Raw genomic sequence first — 22,970 nt, 5'->3', positions numbered from 1 at the left:
GGGGATGTGGATGTGGGTGGGGATGTGGGTGTGGGTGTGTGTGTGGGTGGGGATGTGTGTGTGGGTGTGTGTGGGTGGGTGTGGATGTGGGTGGGGATGTGTGTGTGTGTGTGTGGGTGTGTGTGTGTGTGGATGTGGGTGGGGATGTGGGTGTGGGTGTGTGTGTGGGTGGGGATGTGTGTGTGGGTGTGTGTGGGTGGGTGTGGATGTGGGTGGGGATGTGTGTGTGTGTGGGTGTGTGTGTGTGTGGGGGGGGGGGTGATTTTACTCCCTATAGCAATAAAATAAACACATCTAAACAGTGTCCAGTTAAATGAAATAAATTCTGTTCAGTTTTGTTTTTGTGTTTTTCCAGTTTAAATTGTCGTGTAATTGGCATTAACATTCCATTTTTATTCTTTTTTTTTAAATGTGGGGGAAACTGTTGTGCAGACATTTAGCACGTATCTCCAAGTTTACATGATTTTTGTAACTGAATTGCATGAACTGAGATTTTTTTTTGTTTTCTTTTTCTTTAATTTTTTTTCCAAGCTAAATAAATGTCTTTATGTACAGAAATCAGACGAGTCTAATCCTGTCCGGTGCTTGTGTACGTAGCACTCCCAGAAACCCCTGTGCGGCGCAACGTGCAGTACACATACATTTTATTCTCCGTCAGAATGGTGAAGATCGTCAGCCGTAGCCGTAATGCAGCGTGTTCTTTTTTCCCTTTCTTCTCCTTCTTCTTGTCTCCTCGCACACATTTTAGACCACATGCTCCACCATATGGAGCTATCTCCTTAACAGCTTGTTACTAAGCTCTCCGCCATAGGTATCCTGTCCTCCGAGCTGGGGATAGCCTCCTTTCATCTCACACTGTCAAATTTGATTACAGTGCTGCGTTCATTTTTGGCCAGAGAGCTTGCGTTGAGGAAGTGAGAGTACCGTCAAAACACTCCATTTAAAAAAAACAAACATCTCCGGCGCATCCCAAAGACTTTCAATAAGGTTGAAATGATTCCCCGTGCTCCCTGGACCACGCTTTGACACTATGAGCCTGATGAATCTTGGCATTGTCATCCTGGAACATGTCCCTGAAGCAACCCCAGATTGTATCACTGCCTCCAGAGGCGTGTACGGTAGAGTAGGCACTATGCATGATGGGTGCATCCCTTCACACGCTCGCCTTCTAACCCTGACGTGTCCGTCACTTTGGAGTAGGGTAAATCTGCTGGACTCATCAGACCACATGGCCTTTTTCCGTTGCTCCACAGCCCAATCTTTATGCCCCCTAACAAATTGAAGACGTTTTATCTGATTAGAACCTGGTTCTGAGCCAAACCATTTGGGATAAATGACCATGTCTGGCATTGACTGACGAGCGTGATGTCAAGCCCAGAAACGGTCAGTAAGGTAATTTGTAGGTGAATTAATGACTCGGCTGCAGACGTTGACGATAGAGGTGCTGACACGCCACCGGCCCTCCTTATAACCCAGTGACTCCTCTGTATCAGAGGAGCATCAGGATGCTATATCTACTGCCATGTACATGAAAGTCATCCATACTGAGAATATCTTTATAGTCGAACCACCGTGTTCATCTCTGGCCTCAGCAATGTCTGAAATTGGGTCTGTGTATGATGGCAGCAAAATTCCTACACGGCAAAAGCATTGTCCCCACAGTAGCCTTTGTGGGGAATTTACAACTAATTGTGTACAACTTCGTCTGCGAAGAGCGGTTGCTAAGATACAGGACGGCAGAAATTGTGTCCGGTACGTATATACGTATATACCCGTTGCTTCGGGTAGAATTCTTCAAGAAGGTTATAACTGAGTGTACGAGTCAACATCATCACAGGATGTGGTGAAAGATGTGGTGCTTCTGCATTTGTTATTTGAGTAAGCTGAGGAGGCGGAGATTCTTTGGATCTTTCTGCAGTGCTCCAGATGTGGCCCACATCACCCTTGACGAAGATGGGTGGTTTTGTTGGGTAGCCAGAAAGATCGTGGGCTCTCTCGAGCAAGTCTCTGTCGTGCTGGCGAGGGAGCCACTTTCCTTAATCAAGATCCGTTTGCTGTGGAAAGCATTCGGTACGGATCTCATCGGGCCATTAGTTAATGGAACACCACTTAGTATTTATTCTTGTGGACTACAGCTGTGCCTTCTCTAGGTCTCAGCATGTTGTGGGGGAATTCTGTGGAAATTGTGAGTCACAATCAATCTGATTGATCATGGCACTATGTTCCACACACTAGAAAATATGCACAGATTGTTGGCATTAAGTCACTTCCTAGCAATCTCCAGACTGAATCAAACCTTCAAAGACAAAATGGTCCTTCTTGAGGATGCTAGGAACTGGGATATGTGGCTAAAATCCATCTGGTTTGCAAGTTCTCCATGGTTCTCCATGGCTCTATATGGGTGGACGTCAAAACTCTCTCCGATTCCAGAGAGAGAACCTGGGCAAGAACGCAGACAAGAAACATTTGGCCAAATTGGCCTATTTGTCATGTTTTGCGTCTAATTGGTTGTACTAACCTCACAGAATATCACACACAGCAGCTGTCCCAGGAGACAGGAGCGGTCCCATGGTGAACTCGTCCCCAAACAGACATGCTGTGTTACTCATTTTATTCAACACTGGATTTGGTCTGGGCTTACTGGCCAGTTCTCCTTCTTTCTAAGTGTCGAATCAAAAACATAGTTTCCCATGTATCATGAAATGCATGCAAATGTAATATCCAGTTCTGAACAAGAATCCGAGTCCGTCATGAGCACAGACACGCCCACACTGGACCGTTGAAGACTGGAAAAGGACCAGGTGTGGCCTGCCCACTGTAGCCTCAGATTCCTGTTCTTGGCTGACGGGAGTGGAACCCAGTATGGTCTTCTGCTGTTGGAGCCTAGCAGATGTTCTCAGTGAGAATGACCCAGTCATTGCTGGGTTCTCAGTGAGGAGATTCCGCTCACGGCGGATACACATGCTCAACAATTTGCCACCCTGATTGTCGATCTCGGTATTTTATAACAACTATGCAGACCAGTATATTTTGTCATCTGAATACTCGCAAGAAGAACTTCGGGCCATAATAACCTGCCCTCAATTAGAGCTGGTTGATATGAGTCGTCCTTACAAGCCTCCAGTACGGTGGCATCCACAGCGATTAAATCTCTGTGGTGGGGTACTTCTCCCAACCAGGCCCCTTCTGTTAGGAACGTCCTGCATTACCTGAGAGCCAGACTCCTTTCACTCAGCCAAAGACATTGGGGTCCACCTTCAGGCTGAAAATGTTGAAAATGCTGGCTCAACTGGTAATTATATCTAAATTTGTAGGTAATTATCAGCTTAGAAGAACATTCCAGATGCTCTCCTCTGATAAAGGACGAGGAAGATAATCGGTCACTGAGCTACTGTACGACGACGGTTCTGTTGAGAAATACTGTAGTCAATAATCGAGATGGAGTTACATGATCTCCTGATCATTGACTTGAGATAAGCCGTGTCTGTCGCCAAGATGCAGATTTATTTATTTATTTATTTATTTATTTATTTATTTAGTAAGCTAAAGAGCATCTCGGACTGTTCTGTCGGGGATCCTTGTTGGTCATTGCTAGGTTTTTGGCTAACAAGGTGCTTGGACGGAGAAGCTTGTTCCAGTTTTGACAATTCTATCAAGTGTTGCAGGAAAAACACTCCAAATAAAGAAGAACGCATTAGAAAGGTAGGAAGGAATAGGAGGGGGCTATCCTTACCTTTTAGCGGACAGGGCACCTGGGCAGTCGGCCCCGGAAGATAATATTTGACGTTTATCATGTATCATGTATGGAAAGAAATGATTTGAGAATGCAGTTGACATTCCATAATTTATTACTGACCTACTCAGCTTTTATTTTCACATTTTATTGCACTTTTTATATTAAGAGTTTTAGATAGAAAAAAATCTTTCACTTTTCATTTCTTTAAAAAAACTATAAAATCCTATACAATTTTGTGTGTGTGTGTGCGTATATATATATATATATATATATATATATATATATATATATATATATATATATATATATATATATATAATGAATGTATGTATGTGTATATATATATGCACACATACACACATCATTAGTACAACACAGATAAATTACTAACAAGATGATATTGGTTTAAAACAAAAGCATTTACATTTCTCGAAATGTAAAAACAAACAAAAATGCACAGTAACTAAATACATGCATACGTACATTACATGCAGTCAGTCGTTCTTGGGAAGTATATGATTGAATGCATTTCTTTTCTTTATATAGCCTACTTCATTGGCATGCCCTCTTCCTACATAAAATTAGATAGTGACGCCATCGTCGTTTACACATCAAGATCAAGATCTCCATCGGCTTCAACGGCTGGTCAGATGAACATGGTGGACGTGTACACACGGTGTTCGATGCCTGACATTCTGAGAAACCGCACCCGTCGTCTTCAATAAGCCACCGCTCGTTCAAAAACAGGTTTAGTGTTGTATTCGATGTATTGTTCCGCAATTGCCACAGGGGTGCTTGAAAGTTTGTGAACCCTTTAGAATTTACTCGATATGTAATATTGGATCATTTTCCTCAATAAATAAATGACCCAGTATAATATTGTTGTCTCACTTGTTTAATTTGGGTTCTCTTTATCCACTTTTATGACTTGTGTGAAAATCTCATGATGTTTTAGCTCACATTTATGCAACAATATAGAAACTTCGAAAGGGTTCCCAAACTTTCAAGCACCGCTGAATACATTCACTCTCACTTGCACCTGTTTGGTCCACGTGATCCGCCTGTCTCGACAGAAAGCAGGCATTCGAACGAGTTAATAAGATGCCGTTGAATTACATACAAATTAAGACAGAATAAAAGACAGACCTGCTCATTATGCCCTAACCTTCTTCACCTGTAACATTTTAACGGGAGCGGACTCTTCGGTGTGAATTCTTCCAGATTGACATGTTGCCTAACACACTGATCAAAACGTGGCTCTTTTACAGTTTATCTGCCTTTGGAATAATTCCCCAGTACCTTCACTATTAGACCCTTCGACTGGCGCAGTCACGGCGAACGGATCTAACACTGGAAGCAGCTGGTTGATCTCTGGCAGTAATCACACACGCTCGTTTTCACAAATAAAACTCATACAAATTGTTGCGAATCCAATGTTTTAACAAGAAAAGATTCACCGATGTTTCAGCGTGTGGTTTTTTTTTGTTGTTGTTTTTGTTTTTTTTGTAGCCAATAGCTGGCATTTTGCCCAGACAACAATATTTACCCAAGGCTTTCATCACAAACAAGGATAAATTAAGAATACTAACTCCTAAAATAACTTTAAAAACTCAAAAAACTTTCAAATGTTTGATGTTTCTGTTCTAAAACTGCGGCTGAACTACCTGTAATAATACGTTATATCAGCTCAATAGTTTTTGCTCAAAATCAAAAGAACCATAATCCTTATATTAGGCAATGATTAAAATAAAAAAAATTACGCCTGACAACATTATATTTCTTTAATGACAGGGTGCGTATTGTAACTTTAAAAATAAATAAATAAAAATGTACTGTTGTAATAAAGCCCGTAGTAATTTACTCAGTACGCTACTGTTATTGTTATGTATTATTTCTCGTTTTAGTTGACGGACTGCTTTGTAACTAATATTTCTCTATGTTCTAGCAATAAGTCCTACTACAGTGTTTAGTTCCTGCAGACTTTGTTCTTCCTACAACTATTTTGCACTGTCTTCTTTTCAGCTGGTGCATATCTAATTCTACAACATTTGCATTACTCTCAGATGCTTGGATCGTATACTGTCTTACTAGTAAGTAAAAAAACATCATCATCATGTGGGTGAATAAACACTGGATGTAAAAGTCTGGCGCTGACTGTAACGAGTATTCATTTGGAAAACTTCTTTCGCTGCAACTTTCAGTATCTATCGTAGTGTCTATTTTATCCATCTACTGTTTTGGACACGTAAAACGACTCGAAACGTTTGTTCGCGTCATTCTCAGCCCGTAGTTGTGGTGTCTCGTATTACGCCTTCGAAATGCTGCAAAACGAACGGAAACACAGACAGAATTCCAACAAGGACATCCGGTTCCAACGTAATGTCACGAAATTGTACCTTCATGTTCGTTTGTTCATTTGAATGGACAGTGTATAACATCTGCTCTGCTCAACTTCGACAAACTTTCTAATAATAATAATAATAATAATAATAATAATAATAATAATGTCATGCTACATGTATGAACTCGTTAGCCTTCGCACGTATTTGACAATAATGACTGAATTTCAACTCTATACATTTTGTCTAGTGAAAAATACATAGTCAGGATTTTCAGTCATCTGAAATGTATTCTTTTCAGCCTTTCATGTCTAAACACATCAGCCATATATAGTACATCGGCTACAATTTTGGACAATTTCAGACTTATTAGTATTAGTACTACTCTCTCGATCTACTCCCGGCCATGCTCGAGAAACAGCTCGGCGTTGGTTTTAGCAGGTCGTGATATCATTTTAATCACGGAAATAACAGGTGACCTGTCCTCAGAAGCAGGCAGATGCTATAGACTAGTCTGGGATGAATGGTGCAACATAAGAAGACGTTCTTGCTCTAGATAGCAAGCGTGCCTATTAGTATTCGTGGAGCTGTTGAGGGGTCACTTGAAAAGGTGGATCCACTTCGACCCACATGACTGCGAAACGCTACAATATAATATATGTAATCTCGTGCCGTCCGAGTGGACGGGACGCTCCCGGTTACGCTCCCGGTTACGCTCCCGGTTACGCTCCCGGTTACGCTCCCGGTTACACTCGCACAAACGTCTCAGACGCTGGTCACATGGTCGGGGTTCTCTCTGACTTCGATGCACTCGATCTCCTCCCTCTCGCGCTCCCTCTCGCGCTCTTTCCTCTTCGCCCGTTTCTTTTTCTTGTGCCTTTTCTTGGAGGGAGGGAAAAAAGTCAAGAAGACCGGGAGGATGATGAAACAGTGCAGCACTGTACATCCGGTGGTGAGTAGTGAGCACTTGAACAGTGTGTAGGTCAGGTTGGAAGGCACAAAGAGCAGGGGCATTATCCCAATCACAAAGCACGAGGCATTCTGCAAAATGGCTGCCCCATGCTCTTCGAGCGAAATCTTGATGCACTGAGTCCTGGTGTGCTCGGTGGCCAGTACAAACGTGTAGAGGTGAGGGGCACAGTGATCCATGGCAAAGTTCAGAGTATAAATAAGGCACAGGATAGAGATACTGTCCATATCTACATTCCAGAGTGTCATGAGGCCTAGGACACCCAGCTCCACAGACGTGACGGTCAAAATCAACCAGAAGTTCCCTAAGGGGTTAATGACGAGGAAGAACGTGAGGATGAGGATGGTCAGGACACTGAAACCTGATGTTAGAATTGGGGAGACAACTGAGGAACTGTAGCGGTCCATGAACACAAAGGTGGGGTTGAAGACGATGAACTTGATGCTGTTTATAAGAGAGAGGGGTCTGAGTCTCTCCAGCAGCTCCACCACCTCCTCCCTTGTCTTCTCAGTGGTTCTCGCTACCAGGTACATCCTGGATGCAATGATGTCATACTCATCGCCATTTTTTGAGAAAATTATGTCTTCCGTGAAGTGCTGGTACTCCGGTCTTCTAAGAAATGCCGTCTTGAGAATATTGATGAAATCGCTTTTGGTTGATGCGCTGACATTTGTGACCTTCAAATAATTAAAGTAATTATCAATCCAGGAAATCTTATTGAAACCCTGCCCCAGTGTCTTGAGGTGCTCCTGTACTGTGGAGTTCCAGTATTCAATAGGCTCATAGATGTAGAATCCTATCACTGGGCTATAGTTGCTGAACAGTTTCTGCTGGGTCAGGGCAAACGACACACTGGGCGAGTTGCTGGAGAGTAAATTCACTATATTGTAGCCGTCACTGATTTGTAAACATCCCATGAATGAAAACGAGGCATAGATCAGGTAGAGGATGACCACAAAGGGCTTGACATATGTGTTAGTAATCCACTCTGTGTAATGCTCCCTCAGGAAGTGCTGAATAAAGTGATTCTGGTAGGGCATACTGTCATGGTGTGTGGAAAGATCATGGCCATCACTCATCATGGTCTTGAACCATGTGGGCTGGCGGTCCAGGTATTCTACAGAGGGGATTTTGCAGCAGAAAACACTGTGGTAGCGATTCTGTTCGAGTTGGCCAGCAAACACCAGGCAGGAGCCGTAAAAGGAAAAGACGTAGAAGTAATTGACCAGGATGGCCACGCACATGCTCTGACAGAACACTTTCACGGACTCGATGTTGGTGAAAGGACTGGCGCCCATGCCGAACGTGATGATATACAACGAGCTCGTCATGGTGTAGCATACCATCACATCGGCAAAGGCATCTGCCACTCGCTCTTTGAACGGCAGACTCTCCCGGGTTCTTCTCCAGCCAGCCAGGAGCTCGAACACTCCTTTGGTTCCGTGCCCTGTGAAGAAACACGAACATTTCAGGTATTTAAATATACTAACAAAGGCATTAACGCACCCTGGAGCGGAAAGTTTGTGTGAGAAAAGGTGAAAAAAAAATCGCATAAATATATATCTATATATAGTATCTATAAATATCTATAAATATCTATCTATATATAGCTAGAAATATATATCAAAAGCTGTCCTGAGATCAAGGAATTTGTTTTTTTTTCCTTCTGCTTCTATAATTTTTTCACCAAATGGTTGCCTTTAGAGACTTCACCTCCCACCAGATTCCCCACACACATTCCTCCTTGATATAAACGGAACATCCTCACTATTTCCTGTGTGTGGCGTGCGTAGCTATTTGTCTTTCGTTCGTGATAACTGAGACTAACAGCCAGTCTGATGGAGAAGACTGGAGCATTAGATGTGTGCTTCCGGATGTTAGAGAGGACTAGTTATAGTGACGGATTTATACTGTAGAGCGGGCTGAGGAAGTTCTGAAACTCCATCAGTAGAGCCATCGCAGCCAGGCGATTCGATGACGATGACGATGATGATGATGACGATGATGACGATGATGATGATGAGTCAGCAGTTATTTAGATTTATCCACAAATATGTTGGGTTTTTTTTTTTTTCTCACTGTTAGTATTGAGTTGAATTTCTGCAGATATATGCATCTCTCCACGCTGTCTCAGTAGGAAAAGCAGTAAACACTGAACCTGTTTAAGTTTAGTTTAGTCGGTTCACAGACTGCATTTCACGCCGTATTTTCCTGAGCATAAAGGCTGTTTTAATTAACAAGCTGCAGTCTGGGTTAAAAAACCGACTTAAGACCAGCTCCAAACTGAATGAAGGTTCATGAAACTGGGACCCCCAAGACTGAGAACATGCATCTTGGGTAAATCTACAGCTCAGGGGTTCATGTACATACAGAGTGAACTGGGATGCTTTGATGGTGGAGTGGACATTTTATGTCCCTGGGTGCCATCATATAAATATTCAAATATTAATATACATCCCAATTTCTGTGAACCTGCTATTGTTAAAAGTGCTATGCAAATCAAATTCAATTGAACTGCATGGAGTTGGACGGTGGTCTTGAGTTGCTTGGAGGGATGCAGGTGTCTCAGGGTCATGCCTGTACTAACACTGTAGCTATGGACCCTTCCATGTTCCAGATCATGCTGACCAGAGCTATTCCTTCTCCCTTCGAAATTCAGGGAAGGATCCGTTTCATTGCTCATAGTTCTTGGGTTGGAGTTAATCTTTCATGGTATAAATAGCCACAGTCTCAGCAAGACATGTCTCTTTCTTTTCCCATCACTTCCCGTCCTCCACAGGCTTCCTCAGGTAAGAAAATGCTCTCTCTCTCTCTCTCTCTCACACGCTCTCTCTCTCTCTCTCTCTCTCTCTGCTACATTTAATCCGTCTGAAATAAAAGATTTATTGCACCACTGAATATTACAGAGATTTACTGAGTAGTGCATCACTCCTGCTCCTGTCTTGGACGGATCTGCATTTATGACTCACCTCCTGATGCTGTGGATAATCTCAACTGGGTATACTAGAGACTTCACACAAAAACCGCCGTGCGCCTTTGACTCCCCTTCTATTCATTACAGGAGCACACCAAACATTTAACATTCCTTCAATACGTGCAGTGCTGTAAATCCTTTTCTATACCTACACTGCCCTCCACTAATATTGGCACCCTTGGTGCAATGAGCTAAAGAAGGCTGTGAAAAATCATCTTTATTGTTCAAAAAGTATTCACAAAATTCCTCGGCTCTCGTGGATATCAAACAATTGCAAACAACACAGGTTTATAAAAAAAAAAAGATCTTTGTTAAATGTAGGTGTACAACAATGAAGTATATTCTCATTGATATTGTACTTTTTTTAGTACAGTAGGAACAGGAAATTGTTCAACCATGACTTCCTGTTTCACAGGGGTATAAATATGAGGTAACACATAGGCCGACGGTCTTCGAGGCTGCGGTGAAGGAATCTGACGGAATCCATATTTCCCCCAGCCTACACTATGCAGGATGTGTAATGTGTGCTGTTGCTCTGGCCTGAATGTGTCAGATCTTGCTGTTATGAAATACAAGTGAAAATTTGTATGATGGTAATAATGTTCTCTGTGTGTGAACATCTTTTCATAGTACCCCAATACAGACCCCATACACGACCCCGCTTTTTCCCACCCAGACATCAGCTGTGCTGCCGTCTGCTCCAGGCGTGCGTCCGGGTTACTACATCTACAGCACCGCAGTTCCTTTCTGAACTCTTATATCTCATGTACAGCGTGCTCTCACTGCCTCTCGTTCATGCTGTTATCTAATCAGACCATCATGTGGCAGGGACGGACTTCTGCAACTCGTGCTCAGAGCTGAGAAATGTACGGTTAAAAGGCTCAGATAAGTTTAGGAAATAAAAAAAAGCGCAATAAAAAAAAGAAAAGGAAACATTCTATACTCAAACCAGCCAGGCACCAACGTCCGTGCCACTTGCGCTGATTGGCTGAGTGGATAATAGCGTGAATGAGCAATGGTGATGATTCATACAAGTGTTCCTATTAAAGTGCCCCCCCCCCCCCCCCCCCCCCCATAACGAAACCTTAAAGAGATCTCGTACTCTAAATACAAAAAAAAAAAAAAATTCAATATGTTTTTATCCTTTTTTTATTCCAGGAACAACAAAAGTTTAAAAAAAAAATGCTTTTAAGAAGACAGTTATAGCAATTAGCACAATCACATGCAACAAGGAAGAAAAGCAGCACATACCCATGGCAAAGAAGGGGATGCCGAGCAGCGTGGAGTTGAACTTGCCATGTGAGATGAAAAAGATGCCAGCAGCGGTGACATTGGCGCTGCAGACAGTGAGCACACCGAGCAGCCCCAGGAAGGGCTTCCCACGTAGACAGTCACGCATAGAGCTGGAGATGGTGGCAGCCAGCAGCACCAGTACCAGGCCCACCAGCACCTCGCCCTTCGCCAGTGCCCCCGTCGCATGGAAGTCGCGCCACAGACCAAACGATGTTAACGCCTGCACGTGCAGGTCAGGGCTGGCTGTTGCTAAATGTTGCGCCATCTTACCAAACTCGTTCTCCCATTTCTCAGCAATAGCATCCTGTACCGTGGGAGCCAGCCGACGTAGGTAGTAGGTGATCTGGACAGCCCGTGCCGACTTGACATGCCGCTCACGCCCATGTGATGCCAGCACAACGCTGCCCAGCTGGTGCCCGATAAATGCCACTCGGCCATCCTGGAGAGAAAAGAGAGGGGGGGGAAACCTATCGGTATGATAGTCTTACTAATGACCCCACCCATGCTCCAATGTGTGTGTTTTACACACTCACATTAACGTCCATCGGGATTACATATCAGCTGGACTGTACACCGGCTCCGTTACTCGAAGGCCACTTTTAGCAGACGCGGAGGAGGTACAGCGTGGAGCAGACTTTGCAAACACGATGCAACTGAAGCTATTTTTTATTGCCGATTTGAACAGGGTTTTTTTGTTTGTTTGTTTGTTTTGTTTTACAAGCAGTGATTCCGTGCAAAAGTGCAATAACTTCTGTATATGGCTAACAAACTACTAGCCAGGAAAATAATTAGCATACTAAAGCAAAATATGTTGCTTCACTGTTCACCAAAATCAAATGTAGGAACATTTTAGACCTCGATGACGAGCATAAAGCTATAAGTACGTCAATGTTTCATATTACATCTGTTCGTTTCTCAACATACATGAATAAAGAAGGCTTTTCCCTCGATTTCTACCAGCACTAGCTCTGTAACCGGTGGAAAACTCGAACTCACAAGTGTTCACGTTTTAAACGCCTAGCAAACGCCTGATATGGACCGTGTTAACTGCTAATCAAAGCACACGTTCAGACGACACGCCGATGGATTGGATCTAAATACGGATCATAAGTTTTCGCGACAAACTCGTCAAGAAAAGATTCTACTTTTCTCTCAAGCTGTTGTCAATAAAAATCATTTGTAAAGAAAACCGTCGCAGTGAATTCGAAAATAATGCACCATATAATGCATTTCACTAGTGGACTAGTATGGAAGTGGTTTGGCTACACAAAGTCAGGCTCCAAAACATCAGCTATGTTCACTAGAAGCTTCAGATTCATTAAGGCAGCCTTAACGTAAGCCTGCGGCGCATTCGCTGCTGCTGCTGAGCTTCACTCCTGCAATACGGTGGCCTGGGAGCGCTCTCAGCATGGGATTGTTATTCGAGTTTAGAGAATAAGAAGCAGCCACTGACTACCTCAGGGTCTGTCTTTGTATGTGAGGCTTCCTTAGTAAGCTCCTCTGAAGTCTGTAGTTCACTGCACTGTTGCATTGCAGCCAACATTTCTCACATGCCCACCTCAAACTCCTCTCCATTCTAACTTTGTAAAGGCGTTCAGTCCGGCCGTTCAATGGCCTTTTGCGCATTTCTTTTCCTGCTGTCACGATGCAACAAAGCGTACCTTACCTTTCTCTTTCTTTCTTTTCCAAGTCCTGCTGTTCACTTCACTTTCTGCTGTGTCAAAGCTAGGATAATGAATAGTCAGCCACATTTTTATAGCCTGCAAGCTACATGCATCGATATTGGTATTACGCTGCAGTTTGGGGGGAACGCTCTTTAAGGGCTTGTTTGCATTGCTCCTGTCCCAGAACATTTGATCACCGATCCGATTAAATCAGATATATCTCTTAACTTTCTTTATCCTTTAATATCATTCAATTTAAGCATTAAGAAAAAAGCGTCCAGTGAGCTGCAGTTCTGCAGGTGGAAACACCCTGAGGCGAATATCCAGAACAGTTTGAGCTGACAGGAAAGCTACGGCCACTCGATAAGCATTATTTACAATGGTTACTGAGCATGTCAGAATGCACAACACTTCGAACCTTGAGGCAGGCGCGCTATGATAGGAGAAGAGCATGATTCCTCCCCTCCCCCATTCTGTCTGTTGAGCTACTCTCCAGACGTGTCTGATCCATCCTGATCCTACTTCTGTTTGGAGTTCTCATCACCTGTAAATAGCTCACTGCTGCTAAGGTGGCCGCACATTGACAGCCTAAACATCACTGGGAGATCATGGGATTATTGTGGATGGAACCACATAGAAACCATTGAGATGGCTGTAGATGTTCTTCCTTGGATAGTCTTAGGACTGCAATTGCTACAACCAGTTTTGCGCTCAAGTCTCAATCATCGAACACTTCAACACAATAAACCTTAAGTTAAAACTATAATGAATTCAGAAACTCCTCTGATGATCATATTCGTAAGTACAGCAGGACTTGAAAGTTTGTTAGAATTTTCTACTTTTCTGCATAAATATGACCTAAAACATCATCAGAGTTTCACACAAGTCCTCAGAGTAGATAAAGACAATTATACTTGGTCATTTATTTATGGAGGAAAATGATCTAATATTACATATCTGTGAGTGAGTGTGCTTTCAGTATGTGGTGTGACTCCTTGTGCAGTAATAACTGCAGATAAGCGTTTGGGGTAAGTGTTGATCAGTCCTGCACATCGGCTCGGAGGAGTTTTATCCCGTTCCTCAGAACAGAACAGCTTCAACTCTGTGATGTTGGTGTGTTTCCTCACATGAACTGCTCGCTTCAGGTTCTTCCACAACATTTCTACTGGATTAAGGTCAGGACTTTGACTTGGACGTTCCAAAACATTAACTTTATTCATTATTTAACCGTTCTTTGGGAGAACGACTCGTGTGTTTAGGGTCGTTATCTTGCTGCATGACCCACTTTCTCTTCAGACTCAGTTCACGGACTCATGTTCTGATATTCTCCTTTAGAATTCGCTGGTATAATTCAGAACTCATTGTTCCATCAATGATGGCAAGTCGTCCTGGTCCAGACGCAGTAAAACAGGTCCAAACCCTGACACTACCACCACCATGTTTCACAGATGGGAGAAGGTTCTTCTGCTGGAATGCAGTGTTTTCCTTTCTCCAAACATAACGCTTCTCATTTAAACCAAAACGTTCTATCTTGTTCTCATCCTTCCACAAAACATTTTCCATTAGACTTCTGGCTCGTCCATGTGATCTTTAACAATCTGCAGACAGGCAGCAGTGTTCTTTTTGGAGAGCAGTGACTTTCTCCTTGTAACCCTGCCATGCACACCACTGTTGTTCAGTGTTCTCCTGATGGTGGACTCATGAACATTAACATCAGCCGATGTGAGAGAGGACTTTAGTTGTTTAGAAGTTATTTCCTCCATTTGTACACGATCTGTCTGAGTGTGGATTGGTGGAGTACAAACTCTTTAGAGATGGTTTTGTGACCTTTTCCACCATGAGGAGCTTCAACAACTCTTTTTCTGAGGTCCTCAGAAATCTCCTTTGTTCGTACCATGATGCACTTCCACAGACGCGTGTTGTGAAGATCAGACTCTGATAAATCCCTGTTCTTTAAATAAAACAGGACGCTCCCTCACTCACACCTGACTCTAATTTCACCTTCAGATTAAACCGATAATCCTAGACGTTCACATACTTCACATTTCCCCACTCAGATCTGGAATACTGGATCATTTTCCTCAGATATCTTTGTCTCATTTGTTTAACTGGGTTCTTTTTGTCTACTTTTAAGAGTTGTGTGAAAACCTGATGATGTTTTAGGTCATATATATGCAGATATGTAGAAATTTCTAACGGGTTCACAAACTTCCAAGCACCGCTGTAAGCACAATTGCACTTTTTTGCAGTTTTAAAAGGGAAATTATTTACAATCGCACTATCCGGTGTCACCTGGATGAGGACGGATTCCTCTCGAGGTTTCTTCCTCATATCATCTCAGGGAGTTTTTTCCTCACCGTTGTCGCCTCTGGCTGCTCGTTCGGGATAAATTCATACATGTCTAATGTATATCCTGAATTTATATATTTCTTTAAAAACAACTATAGAAATAAAATTGAATTGAATTGAATCATTTCAATAATGAACGCAGGTGTAAACTCCACAACAGTTTATTCCCACAGGAAGTCGGATTCAACACCAGGGTTCGAGAAGGTTCCAGGCTCCTCACGAAAGTGGACAGCTGGGTGGCCCTTTGTCTGTCACTGTGCTACGACGTCTCACACTCCCGTGATTCTGGGGAACTCGGGTCACACGCAACCATACTCTCCTAAAGTTTGTAATGAAAGGAATGACAATAAAACCTACTCGAACTCGCAAAACACAGCTTGACATATAACTGGGAAGTCCTTCACCCTAAAGACTTTCCAAAGCGCTGACACTGGAGACTCCTTCCACAGACGTTAAAAATGAAGATTAAAAGACCTTGATCAATAATATCATGGATTTCGTCTTAGATTATTCAGCGTCTCCACCGTGTACCATAGGTCACTGTAGATGAGTTGTTACTATAGAAACGATAAAGTATTCGAACGAGCGTGTTAACGCTGGCACTACTCGTCAAAGAAAACGAATCGGCACCTTCCGACCAGTCGGACGGATTCAAGAACGTGGTACAAAGCTCAATGTTCCATACGAATTAAACACAGCATGGTCGTGTTAAAGGATCGGTGAGATCAAAGTGATTCCCGCCAGGGCCGAAAAGACCACCGGGACTAGTAGGGGGGTTTAGGAATATTTGAAAACGTGATTTCCTGACTGCATGGTAAACTTGTTGTGACTAATCTGCCATTTCCAGAACTTCATGTCACAACTGTTGCCACCTCAAGCTAAAAAAAAAAAAGTCCCTTTTTTTGCACGAGTTTAAATCCATCCACAACCGATCAGAAGGAGCCACTCGAGTGGTTAGGTGTTTTTAAAAAAACAACACCACAGCAGGACAGTAGGACGGTTTAAAGTTTCAGAACACATAGAAATAAACTGGATCGACATGCACGCTGAAAAGATTGAGGTGTATGTAAGCGCATGAACACGGCCTAGACATGCTGGAATACATGACCTCTGACCTTATTTTCAGAGTCTCACAGGTTTCACTGTGATTTTGTGAAAATGTGCATCACTAACTGTAGGCTAGAGTTGTGTGCAACGTACAAAACAAAAATGGGACAATCATTTGACTTGGACTGTGGTTTTGCTGTTGTAAACGACATTTAAGACGTGGATCAGTGTCATGAAAGGAAATGATCCAATGCACACTGAGTGCACGCGAACCCTAAACTGTAACCTCACTATTGAGTACTGCTACAGCAAAACATATCCATCCGCACACACACACGCGCGCGCGCACTGAGCTTGTGTGCAATGCAGGTCTATGCAGCTGATTCATAACATCAACTGCATAGACCTGGATATGGGACCACCATCATTCCGAGGGTTTCCCTGCGAGCTGCGGTAGCGGTAACGTCACTACAGTCTGCGTTTCATAGGCTGCTGCTGTACTGCAGTTTCACTCTTACATAGCATAGCGTTCACAGAGCTTTAGCATTCCCATAAACACACGCACGCGCGCGCGCGCACACACGCTCTCGACCGGCGGCAGAGATCTTTATTCTCCAGCTGCACTGTGTAGACCAAGGAAATGTGTCTGTATGAATCATATAACACGTAATATATCAACAGATTGTGTAAATATAGCTATCACCGCGGCTGGAGTAATAAAGTAGAATGGATTTGGCCTATTGCATAGTGCAGTCATTAGCATATCGCACGTGCAAATGCAAATAGTTTATTAGTAGCCCAATAATATTGACACATTGAATATGAAAGTATTTTTTAAAGCGACACCCCTCTTACCCTTAACGTGGTGTTCGGGTAGCTCACGGGCACTTTAGCGAACGTGTTGTTGTTTAGAATGGCCTCGCGGATGTCCTCGAAGATCGCGATTATATCATCGAGGACGCATCGGCGCGGCTCGCGCTGGCCGTCGAGCACGCAGAGGTGCGCGAACGTGTAGTTGAAGCCGCGGTGCGCGACGCGCAGTTCCAGCACGTGCCGGTGCACGCGCAGCACCTGCTCGGCCAGCTCGAGCACGTTGGCGCCGCGTTTCGCGAGCAAGATGAGGCGGCCGTAGCGGCCCGGCGTGTGCAGGTCCGAGTAGAGGCGGTGTTTCGAGCGCTCCACCGGGAACAGGCTGTCGGCGAGGCGCCGCTCGACCTTGGCGAGGCTGTGCGCGGGCGCGAGCAGCCGCTCCAGGTCAGCCTCGGGCGCGAATCCACGCAGCGCCGCGCCGCCCAGCAGCGCCGTGAGGACGGCGGGCACGGTCAGGAAGAATACCGGGTGCCGGCTCACGAACAAGCCGAGCCAGTAGAACGAGGCTTTGAGCGCGCCGTAGATCGCTTGCCGCAGCATCATCCACCTCCTCCTCCACCACCACCTCCTCCTCTTTCTCCTCCTCCACCACCTCCTCCTCTGTTGCTTTTACCTAGCAAGTGCATGTGACACGCGCTCCCATGCTGCGGTGTGCAAAAAACAGATTATTGATCGGCTACCCTTTGTGTGCGTGCGTGCGTGTTTCTATGTATGTGTGTGTGTGTGTGTGTGTGTGTGTGCGCGTATGTATGCGCGCGCGCGCGCGTGTGCTTTTTTTAGTTTCTGCTCAAGACATGCCTCCCTCCTCCACCAGATACGCGTTAATCTCACTCTGGTTACAGCAGTGTGTGTGTTCTATTATTCCTCATTCCAGCTCCAGCATCGACGGATTGATGTGCCGATTGATCTGCAACTCTGTACTGTACTGTGGTCCACTGGGGTAAGGCAGGTTATTTTCGGCAGAGTTTCTCCATCCTAAATACCCAAGCCAGGTTTTGTGCTCTTTTCTAGACTGGATGAACATAAAGCAAATGCTGCAGAACTCTTGATTACTTGGCTGTGATATATGAACTTGAACTGAATATGAATATGAATATGACCCGGAATCCACCAGATACAGTCAATGTCTGAATTAGCTCTGGCTTCCTCTGGAGATGTTAATGTAGGCCTAGACGTTCTCATCTGGGAGGGATAGTGAAACATTCCAGTGATCACATGTGCAATGAAAAATAATTTATTTGCACAGCTTTCTGCTGAAGGTAAACTGGACAGGTTATGTAGGGAATTTCCACATGCAAACATAAAGGTCAAATATGTTTCTAAGCCCTTAAAACAACATGATTTATTTCTATCACCATCAACAGGAAGTTGACCCCAAAAAGCTTGAGCTAGGAAAAACAGGTGATTACGGTCACAGTTACAATAAGTCACGGACACTAAAGAGACCTTTCTACTGACTGTGAAAAACACCTGAAGAAAGACATCTAGGGTTCCTGCTCACCTGCGTGAACATGCCATAGACCTGCTGCAGGGAGGCATGAGGACTGCAGATGTGTTCAGAGCAATAAACTGCGATGTCTGTAATGTAAGACGCCGCTACAGTGAGACAGGAAGGACAGCTGATCGTCCTCACAGTGGAAAATGACATGTAACCAACCATGTGTCCCCCCACAAAGACGTGATGGAGGACGTGCAGATGCCTTAGTGGAAGAGTGGGGGAACATCTCACAGCAAGAACTGACCAATCTGGTGCGAAATGTTTACACACGTTAAGAAATTTGCTGGAAATAAAAGCAGGTGAATGTGAGAGGACGTTTCATTCTTTGTTGTTGATTTTGCCGAGTTTATATAAAGATGTGCTTATACCATGTAACAGTGATAAGGTAGTTCAAATCGTCTGCATACGTTTATATTTGAATCGTATATATTTCATGATGTCCGGCATGGTTCAGTAAAGAGAGGATATAATTGATGCATAAATGGATGTATGAAACACCCCAGCACTATGGTTGCTATGGTTGCACAAAATGAGTATGGGAGGTCTACCAGCATTAAAGTGAATGACGGGACCATTCCATGGATATTAAACTAGACACATTAAACACTTCCAGGTTTAGAAGTAGGGAAAAGGGAAAGGCAGTATAATAATAATAATAATAATAATAATAATAATAATAATAATAATAATAATAATAAGGTACAACTGTAATTGGGATTGTCAGTTTATTTAGGATCACATATTCATTCATTTCACGTAATACATTCATGTCCATAAAGTATATTTTACACCCAAACCAATGTGGCCCGTGCGTTGGCCATTGACATTCATTTATGTGCTTAATTTCACTGGTTTACTAAATAGAACACGCACATATCTGTGACGACAGACTGTCCCATTATTATTAACATGCATTACCACTGCATATAAATGATCTAAAGTTTAGGAATTTACAAGGTTTGGGTTTTGACTGACTGGAAATATCATCATGTGCTCTTCAGATTACGGTCAAAATGCTGCAAAATATAATACCAATACTGTGTTTTGTAGTGTTTCTAGCTAGAAACCACAACCATGCCAGACAGAAATACCTTTCAGTTTATTTTAAATAGCTACTAAATTGCACGCTACTAGCATACAGTGTAAAGGTCCACACCACCGGAGATCCACACCACTGGAAAGTAGTCCACTTCCAGTTCACCCAGCTCATTTGTAATCAATAACTTCATGGTTCCTCCTCGTTCAGAGACACGAACATGACCTCACATTGCGTTTGTTCATGTTCTGCATTCATGAGCCATTTGTTTGGATTTCCTGGTATTTGGATTCTTCTTTATTTTTTAACGGCAAATGTTATTGTTGTGATTCCGCTGGCTCATTCGGATTTGTTTTTGACCTGCACTCTGTTACTGAGTAGTTTTTGAGCTTCTAACAAACTCCACACTTGGACCTTCCATGAGCCATTGTTAGGGAATGATTATGTGCAAAATTAAGAAGAATTGTGAATTTTTGTCACATATACATTATAGTACGGTGAAATTTCTTTTCTTCATGAAAACTAATTTCATGACCTGAGGGTGTGTAATCCAGCGAGGTGGGATGGCTCAGCTCAGGCAGAGCTACAGGGACTAATCAGGACTATTCGTCATTACAGAGTTGTGGTGCTGGTGTGTTGATTACTAGTTGAGTTCCATCCATGTGGTGTTCATTATAAAACAGCCAAAGGACTCCCCAGTGGCCATAACGGAGGACTACAGGAGCGCTGGGATTGGTGGGAGACGTCATTAGGCTAGGTGGAATACCTGTGAGCAAAATGGATGGAAATAATGTAGTAAGAGCCTTACATATTTTGAGGTCACATCCAACCCAGTTTTGCTCTCCAACAGGTTTTTATGAATGTCAGAACTGAACTCTATGTCAAAGCAAACAACGCAGGAATCGACATCTACAGTATCTCACAAAAGTGAGTACACCCCTCACATTTGTGTAAATATTTGATGATGTCTTTTCATGTGACAACACTGAAGAAATGACACTGTGCTACAATGTAAAGTAGTGAGTGTACAGCTTGTGTAACAGTGTAAATTTGCTGTCCCCTCAAAATAACTCAACTCACAGCCGTTAATGTCTAAACCGCTGGCAACAGAAGTGAGTACACGCCTAAGTGAAAATGTCCAAATTGGGCCCAATTAGCCATTTTCCCTCCCCGGTGTCATGTGACTTGTTAGTGCTACAAGGTCTCAGGTGTGAATGGGGAGCAGGTGTGTTAAATTTGGTGTCATCGCTCTCACACTCACTCATACTGGTCACTGGAAGTTCAACATGGCACCTCATGGCAAAGAACTCTCTGAGGATCTGAAAAAAAAGAATTGTTGCTCTACATAAAGATGGCCTAGGGTATAAGAAGTGATAGGTAGAGCCTGGAGCGTCTCTTGTTCCAGATGAATTTAACAAATTTCTTCTTCTTACTGGAAAAAAAGGAACAGGAGGTGTTAGGGGAATGTGGCATATCTTGAACACTATTGGCTGTTGTGTAAATCAGTCAAGCACCTCAGCACGCCATCAGTCTGACTTCCTGTTCAATAAGGAAACACTGTACATCAACATACGGAATTAAACCGAGGCCCTCGACTCATTTCATTGGGAATTCAGGACACTTTTATATAAAACATACACAGATATTACTTTTATACTAATAATAATTTTATACTATTAAATACTTTTAGACTGGAGTTTTCCTGATGTATCATGCATTATATAATTACATATATATTTTTTAATTACAAACCCATTTTATCTTTGGGTTTAAACCCTCCATCTGTATTAATACACAATCCGTAACTCGTTAAAAAAAAAGACGTGGGTGGTTTCTTTATGCTAACGTAATGAAAACATTTTTCAAGGCTTCCGATAATGCATATGACTTGGTGAGATGGATGACTTGAGTTATTGTCTCCTGGTGATGTACAATCAGGTTATGGTGACTATATATCGGCTCACAGCCATTAGGGATTTGTACATTGGCCCCACGTGTGGCGTGATGTGGGCATACTAGTGGAGAAAGGTTAGTGGCCCAGTGTGGGCAAAACCACATTTATGTGGCCATTTCAGAGTGTGGGCTGCCCACAGAAAACCCACGCTGAGCCTATGAAGGGAAAAAAGGTTATTGCCCCAATGTTCAGTAACTCACAATAGCGGATTCATATCGGATTCATTGGACATGCTAGTGTGTGGATTTCACATGTATAGGAATTTTCTACATATCTGCATAAATATGACCTAAAACATCATCAGATTTTCACACAAGTTCTAAAAGTAGACAAAAAGAACCCAGTTCAACAAATGAGACAAAGATATCTGAGGAAAATGATCCAGTATTCCAGATCTGAGTGGGGAAATGTGAAGTATGTGAACGTCTAGGATTATCGGTTTAATCTGAAGGTGAAATTAGAGTCAGGTGTGAATGAGTGAGCGCCCTGTTTTATTTAAAGAACAGGGATCTATCTTTACAGGAGTCTGATCTTCACAACACGCGTCTGTGGAAGTGTATCATGGTACGAACAAAGGAGATTTCTGAGGACCTCAGAAAAAGAGTTGTTGAAGCTCATCATGGTGGAAAAGGTCACAAAACCATCTCTAAAGAGTTTGGACTCCACCAATCCACACTCAGACAGATCGTGCCCTTCTGCAGTTTACTAAAGATCATGTGGACGAGCCAGAAGTCTAATGGAAAGTGTTTTGCGGAAGGATGAGAACAAAATAGAACTTTTTGGTTTAAATGAGAAGCGTTATGTTTGGAGAAAGGAAAACACTGCATTCCAGCAGAAGAACCTTCTCCCATCTGTGAAACATGGTGGTGGTAGTGTCAGGGTTTGGACCTGTTTTGCTGCGTCTGGACCAGGACGACTCGCCATCATTGATGGAACAATGAGTTCTGAATTATACCAGCGATGTTGTTCTCCCAAAGAACGGTTAAAGAAGAATAAAGTTAATGTTTTGGAACGTCCAAGTCAAAGTCCTGACCTTAATCCAGTAGAAATGTTGTGGAAGAACCTGAAGCGAGCAGTTCATGTGAGGAAACCCACCAACATCCCCGAGCTGAAGCTGTTCTGTTCTGAGGAACGGGATAAAACTCCTCCGAGCCGATGTGCAGGACTGATCAACACTTACCCCAAACGTTTATTTGCAGTTATTACTGCACAAGGGGGTCACACCACATACTGAAAGCAC

At 43.2% G+C, this 22,970-nt stretch overlaps 1 protein-coding gene across 1 annotated transcript; it reads right to left on the bottom strand.

Moving 5' to 3' along the window:
* Window positions 1–6,770: 6,770 nt before the first annotated feature.
* ptchd4 (patched domain containing 4) lies at window positions 6,771–17,789 on the bottom strand. The gene is made up of 3 exons (XM_017455412.3): window positions 17,228–17,789; window positions 11,271–11,751; window positions 6,771–8,492 (listed from the first exon to the last, which is right to left on the bottom strand). Exons 1-3 carry the CDS (start codon window positions 17,783–17,785, stop codon window positions 6,841–6,843), a joined length of 2,691 nt encoding a protein of 896 aa, XP_017310901.2. The 5' UTR covers window positions 17,786–17,789; the 3' UTR covers window positions 6,771–6,840.
* Between the last annotated feature and the right edge of the window lie 5,181 nt (window positions 17,790–22,970).

The sequence above is a fragment of the Ictalurus punctatus genome, chromosome 25, assembly GCF_001660625.3.
Source record: "Ictalurus punctatus breed USDA103 chromosome 25, Coco_2.0, whole genome shotgun sequence".
Taxonomy (NCBI): Eukaryota; Metazoa; Chordata; class Actinopteri; order Siluriformes; family Ictaluridae; genus Ictalurus; species Ictalurus punctatus.
The sequence above is the reverse complement of the archived record's forward strand: the minus strand, read 5'-3'. Positions and strand labels throughout refer to the sequence as shown.